General features: G+C 27.2%; 1 protein-coding gene across 1 annotated transcript in view; it reads left to right on the plus strand.

Annotated features, from left to right (window-relative positions):
• LOC107442286 (collagen alpha-1(IV) chain) overlaps positions 1-12,454 on the plus strand; it is an 80,590-nt gene that overhangs the window by 33,777 nt on the left and 34,359 nt on the right. The window contains exons 3-15 of the mRNA XM_071177543.1: positions 138-272; positions 1,655-1,699; positions 1,798-1,860; positions 2,720-2,800; positions 3,041-3,118; positions 3,214-3,276; positions 3,529-3,606; positions 7,360-7,473; positions 8,979-9,032; positions 10,361-10,423; positions 11,218-11,316; positions 12,024-12,077; positions 12,216-12,312. Of these exons, the coding sequence (XP_071033644.1) occupies positions 138-272; positions 1,655-1,699; positions 1,798-1,860; positions 2,720-2,800; positions 3,041-3,118; positions 3,214-3,276; positions 3,529-3,606; positions 7,360-7,473; positions 8,979-9,032; positions 10,361-10,423; positions 11,218-11,316; positions 12,024-12,077; positions 12,216-12,312 (1,024 nt within the window). The remainder of the gene's footprint in view (positions 1-137; positions 273-1,654; positions 1,700-1,797; positions 1,861-2,719; positions 2,801-3,040; positions 3,119-3,213; positions 3,277-3,528; positions 3,607-7,359; positions 7,474-8,978; positions 9,033-10,360; positions 10,424-11,217; positions 11,317-12,023; positions 12,078-12,215; positions 12,313-12,454) is intronic.

Genomic DNA, 12,454 nt, shown 5'->3' on the forward strand with positions numbered 1-12,454 from the left:
CTTGGGACATTTGATATATATATCAAATTGGTTTTAAAAATTTAGGCTTTTGTTTTTCTTAATTCATTTCAACTGTTTTGTAATTTTCAGGAGTACTATTGATGCTTATGACTATATTTTTTTACATATCTTTTTAGGGTCTTCAAGGTCTAACTGGTTTACAAGGATCAGCGGGTCATCCTGGGGAAATTGGTCCTGAAGGACCTATTGGTCCTCGAGGTTTAAAAGGAGATTTTGGAGATGCTGGTGCAATTGGGCCAAGAGGAATTAGAGTAAGTTTTAATGGATTTCATAGTAATTTTTTAATTTTGACATTACAAAATAATTGTGTTAAAACCTATACAGTCTAAAAGTTTAAAGTAGATAAATTGTTACTATGCCTTGTTTTGAGTCTATACACAGTCCAGTCATATTAATGTTATCCCCACCTACTTTCGACTTCAACAAGAGTTAACTAATTACAGAAGGCAAGTGGCAGCACATTTAAGTGGAACGTATATAAAAGGTGTCCGAGGGAATCAGAAAACTTTGTAATTAATGGCGTAATGCAGAACCGGTCTGACGTTCAAATGGGCATGATGGTTGACTTTTGAGCCAAGAGTGATGGCATTTCCAAAACAGCCAATTTTTCAAACTGTTTGCATGCCGCTATGTTAAAAAGAAGTATACAGTGTATGGCAAAATGGCCCTATCTAAAATCAGTAACCTGGCAAATGCACCACAGGTCATAGATGATAGAGGTTAAAGAGGGTGAATAAGCGTGCAATTGTTGAGCAGCTTAGTTTCCAGATGAACCCAGCGGCTCCCGACAGTGTCTCCAGAACAGCAGTTCAGGGAATGTTACAATGGGCCAGAGACACCTGGTTAATGCACTGTACTGACTGCTGTTCATTGGCGGCAAAGGCTGGAATTTACACGCCTGTACTGCAACTGGATGTCCCGAGTGTTGGCAGATGGCTTTTTCTGCTGTAATTTGTTTTATGTTACATCCGACTGATGGATATTGGCATATACGGCATTAAACGTCTGAAAGCGAGCATTACGGTCTGCAGAGGGTTTTCGTGGTATTCTCTGTGTGCATTCATCATTGTGGAGAGCACAATACACCATTATGTCCATGCCTTACACGCAAGCTGTTTTTCTTCTGGATGATGGCATCTACTAGCAAAATAATGCGATATGCCATATAATTTGCAGTGCACGTTCATGGTTTGAAGAGCACCAGGGTGAGTTTACTATATACCATTGGCCACCAAACTCCCCTGGTTTAAACCCAATTGATAATTTGTGGGACTATCTTGATAGGATTGGATTCTCATCCATGCAACTTTGCTCAGTTGGCCACCTACTATCCCGCTCTGCACAAAGTGGTTCTTTTGACATGTGCCCACATTAGTTTGACTGTACTAACCATAACCCTCATTTACTATTGTGTTGTTTAAATTCTCTTCATGCATTTGAAATGCATGAATACTGCTTGGGCAATGCATGTAAGGGGATGAAGCTTTTACTCTGGTTCAGATTTTTTTTACCTTTTTTCTCTTCATTCTGCTAAAAATATGTATTTATTATTTACAATTATTGTTTCTGATTTTAAAAAAAAAAATATGTATATAAATGTATGTTTGAGTTTTTTTTTTCCTTTCAATTTTAGGGTGATACTGGTGTTCCAGGATTCGAAGGTACACCTGGTATTCCTGTATGTATTAAACTAATTTACTTATTTTATCTTAAATGTTTTTTCTTATGAAACAACATTGAAATAAATTTTTAATTAATTTTAATAAATTGCTTCAGGGCCTTCCAGGGAGTGATGGTCCCCCTGGGGAGCAAGGTTTTCCTGGCTGCAATGGAACTGATGTAAGTTGATACTCTTGTTATTTTAAAACCACTGGTTTCCTTTTATGATAATAGTTATATATTATAAACTTTTGAAGAAGGAAAATTCATTAATCTTCTTTGTTTAACTTGTATTTATTACTTGAAGCACAAACCATTTTTCAACCTTTTTTACAAAGTTTCATTTTTTCTGAAATTTTTTATCTTAGGATAAAATTATGTCTATTATAATGTTAATTATGTCTACTATAATTAGTAAAGATAAAATTATTATAATTTGTAGAAAACTAATTAAAGGCATGTCCAAAGACAATCTCTGTTCATAAATGTTTTTCAAAAAGGAAAAAAAAAAAATTTAACTTAAAAAAATGATTAATTGCTAATTAACTTGAAAGTTTTTTTTATAATTTAAACTGGAAATTATTAGAAAATAAACATTTAAATGTGCATTTTTTTTTCTTCAAAAAAAAGATGAGAATAATCCAAACAAAGTAAATATTTGTAATAGTAATCATAATTAAACCAATAAACACAGATAATTTTACCAGTGCATAATTATTATTTAAAAAGGGTAATACTGTTTTTTTTTTTAAAACTGAATTGTGAATAAAAAGGCAGTGTTTTAAGGGGATTGCAACTTATTTTTACTAAATGAGCAAAAAGGGCTCATTTGTAGAGATAAAAGAGCAGGCCCTTGTAAAAACGCCTAGGGAGAACACTGTTTATATTTCTCTCAATATTACTTGCTCACTATCATTTCTAACACTTTATATGAGACAATTTATTATTGCTAACATTGTTTTGTATTTTTCAGTGCTTTTTTTAATATAGGTTTGAAAAATATTTAATTAAAATTTAATTTTATTGTAATTTTTTAAAGGGTGCTCCTGGACCACCAGGATTTATCGGTCGACCTGGAACCAGAGGCAGGCCCGGCTCACTTGGGTTTCAAGGTCCAAAGGTAAATTGCTGTCTTTAAATTTATTTATATTATGTGGTAACTAAAAAATACTTTTTTATTTTGTTGCTGCTAAAGAATTTTGATTCATTATTTACCTTTCTCAATTTAAGCATTTTATTTTTTCTAGAAATCAAATAAATCAATATCAGGAATTTAATAATGGCTTTAAAAAATTGCTTTGTTAATTTTTTTTAAATTGAAAGACTTGATTGATTAATTGAAGAATTTTTTAATTGATAGGGTGATCCTGGAGACGGTGGAATAAATTCAATTGGAGTGAAGGGAGAACCTGGTGAAGCTGGCTACCCTGGTGTTCCTGTAAGATTTTTTTCTGTATTGTGATAAATAAAAATTTTGTTTCATTTATACAAAAATAAGTACTTTATTATTTTATAATTTTTTTTTCCATGTAGGGTATACAAGGTCTATCAGGATTTAGTGGGGAAAAGGGAATACGTGGTGATCCTGGTGTAACAGTAAGCTGATTCTCTTCTAACCTTATTTAAAAGCCATCAAATATTTTTAAACAGTTTTCTTAACAAAATTTTTTATGGAAATTGTTAATAGAATAGATAAATTGTTTTAAAGAAGAATTATTATTTAATATTAAAAAAAACTTTTTAAAAAATTATTTTTTTTTTTGATTTTGTAAAAAATTTTTTATTTATTGTTTTTTAATTACTTGCCTTTTTTTTAAATTAAGTTTTTCATAAAAGTACTTTTTTTAGGGTATTAAAGGTGAAGTTGGCGATAGAGGTTTAAAAGGAATTGAAGGTGAAGGAGTTGCAGGACCGAAAGGAGAAAAAGTATGTAGCTTGCAATAGAGATTAGTTAAGGCTCTCTTTTTTAGGCTGTGATAATTGCAACAAATGGCGCCAATACATACTCCTTGCAACATTTCGAGGCAAACTGCTTAAATGTCTAATGAAATCGAAGCTAACTTTAAAAATTAAGCTCGATAAACACTAGAAAATCTACGCAATGCTTCTAAGAAAGCTCTGCTTTCTCTTAACTGTGGCAATGGGGTTTTCCTTGCGATCTAATTAGAAAATTTTTGTTCTTTTTGTAAAAGACTTCCACTGGTGAAATTTTTTGCTAAAAATCTTCATTTTTGTGTATGCATTTTGCTTTTGCACCTTCTCCAAGTTTTAAAACTTTCTGTTGTGTTAACTTTATTACCCTAATACTTAACTATTCATTATTTTAATTTTATTATTATTAATATGAGAGTTTTTTGCTTTTGTCCTTTCTGTTTAACTTTCAACCTGTATTTTTTATCACTTTTAAGCAAAATTTAATTCTGCAGATTCACGTTTAATCTTTTTAAATTATGAATCTTTTGTTGCACTTCGTATGAACAACATTTATGATGTAGACTTTGAGGTTTACATTAAAAAGATTTATGAATCACCATCTCAATTTGAGATTAATATTCATATGATTAACAAATCATTACTTAGCATGGTTTTCGAATTGTATTTTTCTATTCATATTTACTTGATTTACAAACTACACATCTCAATTTAATATTAACTTGGGATCTCTGTATTCACGTGGTTTACAAAATCACCCATAAAATTAAGTGATTCATGTTTTTGGGATTTAAAAGTCTATTGTGATTTGTGTTCACGTAACCTTAAATTTATACATCAAGATTCATATTTACTCGATTTTCAGATATCGAGATTCATATTAATTTGGTTTAAGAAACACCATAACAATTCGTATTTACATGATTTAAAAATGAACCAAGTGATTCTTATTTTTGTGATTTGAAATCAAACATCGTGATTTGTTTTAACACAATTTTAAAATGAGAGATCGTGTTTCTTTTTCCTGCGATTAATTTTTGAGAATTGACAATGCTAATTCATGAATTAAAACCATACAAGCCTACTTATAATTTAAAACACGTCTGTAATAATAATTTTCCATGTTCACATAGATAATTAAAAATTATTGTTTTTTGAAGTATTATTTAATTTTCCTGAGGCTTTCTTTCTGACAAAAGTATAATCCATATCTGTGTTAAAAATTGAAATCTCTTGTGATATTGTTATGAAATGTAGGTTTTTTAATATTTTAAAATAATATGGCTGATGTTGATGAATTTTGTGCATTTATACATGTAAGTGTTAAAATTTCATGTAATAAGATTAAAAAGAAATATATGAGTTTCTCATTTGCTTATTACTTAACATATTCTAAAAGCAAAAATTGATCACAATAAATAAATAAAAATTGTCTCCTACATTCACTTTTTTCCTGCTAAAATTTCAAATATTTCTTTATGAAGCTACTATTATCCCTCTTACATATTAATGATAATTTTTATGATACATATTTTTCTGTTTCATTAAATATTTTGTACTAAAACCATTAAATATCAGTTTAAGTAACATTTATTTAATAAAAAGATGCAAAGATATTTTTATTTAATTTTTATATCTGCTCAAACTTTCCCGGCACTATTTAGTTAGCTTATTTGATCTCAATCTTTGATTCTAAACTTTACTAATTTTGTACTCCTAAAATGTATATCTGAACATAAATAAATGGCTATTATTTGATATTATTATTTATTGGCTATTATTTGATATTTGATTTTAATTATCTACCAAATATAAAACAATGTGTTATCAAGTCAATTATACCCTTAATTAAAACACTATATTTTTACTGAGAAAAGTGAGACTAATCAACAATTTTACCTGTGATTTCTGCTGAGATATTTTCTGTGTTTGCTGTATCATGTATGACAAATAGAAACCAAAAACTGCAAAAAAAAAAAAACAAAAAAAAATCCAAGTAAAATGCCTAATTGACATTTATTATTTAGGAATTTTTTTAACTTTTTGAGTTTGTATTTTTATAATTTTTATGTTTTTTAGACTTAATAGTTGCAAACAGAACAGTTGACCAAACAGATTTCTGTATACCCGCTTAAGTAAATGAAAACTTTAATGTGAGTCCAAATACGTCTTTCAAATAATGAGCTTGTCTCATCTCATGCTCAGAAGTTTTACTGTGGAACCCTGCTTTATCAACTAATGATAAACATTTTCTTTCTTTGACTTAGAATTTTTATTTATTTAGTTATTTTCTTTTTCTTTAGGGTGAAGCAGGTATGCCAGGATCTTCTGGTCCTCCTGGAGAGTTAGAAGCTGTTGAACCTGGAGATGAAGTGGTTTATCCATTACCTGGTCATACTGGACATCCTGGTGAAAAGGTAATTTATTATCAATTAATATTAACCTTTTTTGTTTTAATGAGTTATCAGTGATTACGCTACATTTTGAAAACTTTGGATTTCAAGGATTTTCTACTTTCAAATTTCTATCTTCTTTNGACAATGCTAATTCATGAATTAAAACCATACAAGCCTACTTATAATTTAAAACACGTCTGTAATAATAATTTTCCATGTTCACATAGATAATTAAAAATTATTGTTTTTTGAAGTATTATTTAATTTTCCTGAGGCTTTCTTTCTGACAAAAGTATAATCCATATCTGTGTTAAAAATTGAAATCTCTTGTGATATTGTTATGAAATGTAGGTTTTTTAATATTTTAAAATAATATGGCTGATGTTGATGAATTTTGTGCATTTATACTTTAACATGTAAGTGTTAAAATTTCATGTAATAAGATTAAAAAGAAATATATGAGTTTCTCATTTGCTTATTACTTAAAATATTCTAAAAGCAAAAATTGATCATAATAAATAAGTAAAAATTGTCTCTTACATTCGCTTTTTTCCTGCTAAAATTTCTTTATGAAGCTACTATTATCCCTGTTAAATATTAATGATAATTTTTATGATATATATTTTTCTGTTTCATTAAATATTTTGTACTAAAATCATTAAATATCAGTTTAAAACAAACATTTATTTAATAAAAAGATGCAAAGATATTTTTATTTAATTTTTATATCCCCTTAAACTTTCCTGGCACTATTTATTTAGCTAATTTGATCTCAATCTTTGATTCTAAACTTTACTAATGTTGTACTCCTAAAACGTATATCTGAACATAAATAAATGGCTATTTTTTTATCATTTATCAACCAACTATAAAACAATGTGTTATCAAATCAATTATACCCTTAATTAAAAATCTCTGTTGAGGAAACACTATATTTTTACTGAGAAAAGTGAGACTAATCAACAATTGACAAAATGTGATTTCTGCTGAGATATTTCCTGTAGTTGCAGTATCATGTATGACAGATAGAAACCAAAACCTGCAAAAAGAAAATCCAAATAAAATGCCTAATTGAGATTTATTATTTATGAATTTTTTAAACTTTTTAATTTCATACTTTTATAATTATTATGTTTTTTAGACTTAATAGTTGAACTAAACAGATTTCTGTATACCTGTTTAAGTAAATGAAAACTTTATTGTGAGTCCAAATAGTTCTTTCAAATAATGAGCTCGTCTCATCTCATGCCTAGAAGTTTTACTGCGAAACCCTGCTTTATCAATTAATGATGAACATTTTCTTTCTTTGACTTAGAGTTTTTATTTATTTAGTTATTTTCTTTTTCTTTAGGGTGAACCAGGTATGCCAGGATCTTCTGGTCCTCCTGGAGAGTTAGAAGCTGTTGAACCTGGAGATGAAGTGGTTTATCCATTACCAGGTCATACTGGACATCCTGGTGAAAAGGTAATTTATTATCAATTAGTATTAACCTTTTTTTTTGTTTTAATGAGTTAAAAGTGATTACGCTACATTTTGAAAACTTTGAGTTTCTAGGATTTTCTACTTTCAAATTTCTATTTTTTTTTTTTACCTGAACCGGGTCTCAATGAAAAGTAGTATAAATCTCTATTTTAAAGATACACATAAAAAGAAAATATTTAATGTATTTACTTTTTAATGATGTTATTTTGAGTAAAAACTCAAAATCTTTATAAATTGCAAAATTTTATGTAAAATGTTTAAAACGATGCTTTAAAGATTAAAATTTAGCTAAAGAGGGAAGGCCTTTCAAGATTTAAAAAATAAAAATATGCAAATTATCTATGATTTTTAGCCGACGATAAATTTTCTACGTCTTTATTCATCTAAGTAATGTGTGCATTTATAGGCATTGCATTTATTGATACGCTAAAAAAAAAGGAAGAAAAAAAAATTGTATTTGAAGAATTCAAGGCTTTTAATTTTATACTAGTTTATCTGTATTAAAAATTAAGGCTTTTATTTGTATGATTTTTCCCTTCTGATGTTCATAAAAAAGTTTTTTTTTTTAAACGAACTTTGGTTATATTTGATCAAACTGAAACCCATCCCCAATTTTTGCTGTGTAAAATTAAGTGTCCTAGGAGACTAGTTATAACTTTATTTTTGCATTCTGTGTATGATTTTAAGCATATTTGATGCGCTATAGTATGTAAGTGGAATCAGTGGTTAATATGCAAATAAGGAATGCATTCTTTGCTTAATTATATGAAAAATATTCAGTTTATTGGTTAAATTTCTAAAATTTTAGCCTCAAATGAGGAATTTTTAACTGTTTTATATAAAACATTGGAAAAAAGCCATTACTGTTTTTTTATGTGTATATAACTTATGTGATGACGTCTGTTCTTATGGTTATAGTACTTAGCAAGTAAGAAAAAGAAAATTTAGTTTACTCAACTCAACTTAAACGATTATAGAGAAACAGTTTTTTTTCTCAATAATTTCAAAAATTAAAATTAGTTTTCAGTTTTCTCCTCAATATCAAAAGCATTCCCAAGCATATCTACTGTCAACAGTACAAACAGAGTCACTAGGTTATAATGCATGCTTATGCATAGAAAACATTTCACTTCATATTTTAAAAATTTATAACATGCAACATAAGTACATTTTCCAGTGTTAAAATATGAAGTACATATCATAATATAGATGTAAATTATAATTTTTACTTCTAAAAATAAATAGTTTAGTGAAATATGAACTATAAAATACTTAGAAACAAATAGTTGCTTATTTTATTAAATTGTTTATAATGTTTCATGGCTACAATCTCATTTTAAACATACTTTATAATTTAAAATTATTTGATATTTAATACAATGATTTGTTATTGTATTTTTATATTGTCATTAAATTATTAATTTTTCTGTCACTAAAATCTAGATTTCTTTTCTTTATTTTTGCCCTAATTGTTTTTAACTTCTTAGGGTGAAAAAGGTGAACATGGTCATCGGGGATTTGATGGTCGTATTGGATTTGATGTAAGTTATATCATTGCATTTAAGACAGATAATACTACCAATCGATTTTTTTTCTAGTTTTATTTAATGTTAGAAAAGTTTAGTTAAGTATTCTCTAAAATGTTTTTTTACAGTTTCCTTGATATGATTTATATTTTTCTTTTGTGGATTTTCATAATGCTTAAATTGGAAATATGTTGGATTGCGTTTCACTTTGTTTTATAATTAAAATTTATGTCTGTTTAATCATTTTAGAAGATTATTAATTTTTAAGAAGATTGAATAAAAAAAAGAAATTTATAAATATGTATAGTAATAGTTAAATAGTTATATAATAATAATTTTTCCTTTTTTTTTAAACATTTTGTTGATTTAAAAATTGTTTGAATTGTTTTACAGCCTGCTTAATCTAGATTATTACTCTGTATATTGCTGTTTATATCATCTATCAATTTTATAGTTATTAATTCACTGCTGTGCAATTGAAAAAACATAAGCACTTCACGATTGATTTTCGAGAAAAGTGGCTTGACAACTTTTTTTCTATTGCTAATGTTATGAATGCTGAAATAGAATGTCAAAAAACTGATAAATTAAATTTATTTATGAAAGTTTTTTTTGAAATTTGTAGCTTGTCTTATAAAGATGCCTAATATATAAAAATCTCAATTTGGAATTCTTCGTCGCTTACTTTGATTTTTCTATTGTACGGCAGTACAATCATGTGATTCTTCCGCTAATTCACAGAATTCCGACAATCACAAGACTGTTGATTTAGGAACTTCCGCAAATCAATAAATTGTATTTGGACAAATTTTTTCGGAGTTCTGCTAATCTAAAATTTAAATTTTGTTACTCTCAGAAATTCTTGTTATCAAAACATTTATTTCGCCCTTACCAGCACCCTCTTTTTTTCTCCTTGAATTCTGTTCCATGTACGATAATGATTTTTTTATGCAGATTTGTTAGTGAAAAATGCAACTTTGGATTAACTCCAGGACCACTAGACTGAAAAGAAAATTAATTCTGCAATATCTTTGACTAAAATTAATGAACTACTGAGGCAAATGCAAAGTATAAAATTGGTCCACAAAGTCCTTTAGTTAGGTTTACAGTTATTATAAATTTCTAGTTACTATAAATATATGTATGTGTTTTATAGCTTTTTAATGTTATGTAATTCGATTATTTTTGCATTAATCATTTCTTTGCATTAGTAATTTATCTTAAAAAATGTAATTGTTGACTTAGTGTTATGTTTTTGATAATTTATGTTAATTTATTTCTTATGATTATCTTTAGATTTTGCAATATCATTAAAATAATTTTGTTTACTTATTTGATTTTAGGGCCAGAAAGGCTTTGCTGGACCTAAGGGAGAAAAAGGTTTGCGAGGTGATGATGGTCCTTTGGTAAGTATTTTAAGTTAAACTAATTTTTTTCTTAGTATAATTTAATAAAAAAGTTTCATTTTTAAAGTTGTAAAATGTTTGAATTTAGAAAATGTTTATGCAACTGGAATTAAATTAATTAAAAATTTATGCTTGATATAAAAGTTAGTAAAAATTTTTATGAATTATATTTGAAATCGATAAATTTGAAACTGGATAAAATCAAAATACTTATTTTTTCCTTAAATTTTATTAATGTAAACATTAAATTTTTTGAGCTTAAGTTTTATACAGTTTTATCTTTGATTTTATGTCTATGTGCTCAAGTTTGTCAAAACACTTTTTTTTCATTTTATAATTTTTTTAAAAATTGATAAAAGTCAATGATTATTTTTCAAATGTTTTTGAGTTTCTAAAAAAAATTACATTCATTCGCATTTTATTTTTAAGAAATGCTCTACCTTCTCTCGAAATTTTTTTTAATGTGTTTAGACATTTTCATTATAATATGTACCATCTGATTCTCACTCTTCGTTTACTTTTAAATGTATTATTTTAAATAAATATAGTTTTCTAAATTAATATATTAAATAAAATAACAATTCTAAATCATTTCTTGAAATTAAATTGTTCAATGTAGTTACTTTTCTTGCAATTTATGTTAGAGAATTTTACCCTTCTTTTTCTTTCTAAATGTTAATAGGTATATTTAAAATTTATTTTTTGATTAGATTGAATTCTATTGCGTATTGAAATTGTTTGAAGACCAAATATATAGATTAAATAAATTTTTAATTAATTAAAAAAAAAAACAGGGCAAAAGAGGCAAAGCTGGTTTTCCTGGTGCATCAGGAGAAAAAGGACAAAAAGGAGAACCTGGAGATTTTGGAATTGATGGGAGAGAAGGCTATAAGGTAACAGTTCTTGAACCTGTTTTATATCAAGCTTTTAAAAAAATGAAATATTGAATGAAAAAAAAAATGAAATAAAACCTATAACAATTACTGCAGAGGGATATTTCATTTAAGTTATTTTCAGTTTTTTTGTTTCAAAATTATTGTAGCAATGCTTATTACTTTTTGTATTATTAATAACATTAATAAATCAGGGGTCTGCCCAGGGATAATTTACTACCGTTTAGCGGTACCTTCAAAATTCAACTTTAGGAAAAACGGTACTTTCACAAAATACTTTTTCTTAAAATTTAATTTTTTTTATTCTGTAAGAAATTATAAATCCTTATTTTTGTGTTGATTTTTTAATATAATTTTTAATTTTCACAAATTATGTCTACATTTTCACAAAATAGGTACCTCTCAGAAAAACCTAGGCAGATCCCTGTAAATAATAACGACACTTCATTATTTCAAGTCAATTGTTAGGTTGTTTTACAGGTTTGGATGTCTCTTTCTTGTGAAATTGTTTCTTAAAATTATTAGCGTCTTTTTCTTTTAAGATTTTTCAAATGTAAGTGCTCCTTAAATTTTTTTTTAAAATTTATTTTTTTATGTTTCAAATGTATAACTAAAAATAATTTTTATGTATATGAATAAATAAAGTAGTTAAGCATTTACTTGCTACATTTTTTTGATTAAATCAAAGATTGCTTTGTATTTTATAGGGTCCAAAAGGAGAACATGGTATTTCAGGATTTCCTGGTTCTCAAGGTCCACCTGTAAGTATGTTTACTAATAAATTGTTTGCTCATTTACTTTTTTCTTTTCCATCAGTTTTTTTTAATGAAAAGAATGGTTATTTTATGTGCAAATTGTGTGTTTGAACAAATCATAATTAAATTATTTCATTTGTGTAGGGACCACCAGGGATAATAATTGACACTGGTGAGGTTATCCCTGGCCCGCGAGGAAAGCAAGGTGTTCCTGGTGATAGAGGCTCACCAGGGGTTTCAGGTAATTTTAGAAATTTCATTAAATGTTAATTTTTTATGCAAAATGAAATTCGTGATTCATTTACTTTTAATGTTACACTTTCCTTGAATTATTAAGTCTGCAATTTTCAATGGTTGTAAATTTTGGAAGATGTAAAGTAAGA

Source organism: Parasteatoda tepidariorum, chromosome 2, assembly GCF_043381705.1.
Source record: "Parasteatoda tepidariorum isolate YZ-2023 chromosome 2, CAS_Ptep_4.0, whole genome shotgun sequence".
Taxonomy (NCBI): Eukaryota; Metazoa; Arthropoda; class Arachnida; order Araneae; family Theridiidae; genus Parasteatoda; species Parasteatoda tepidariorum.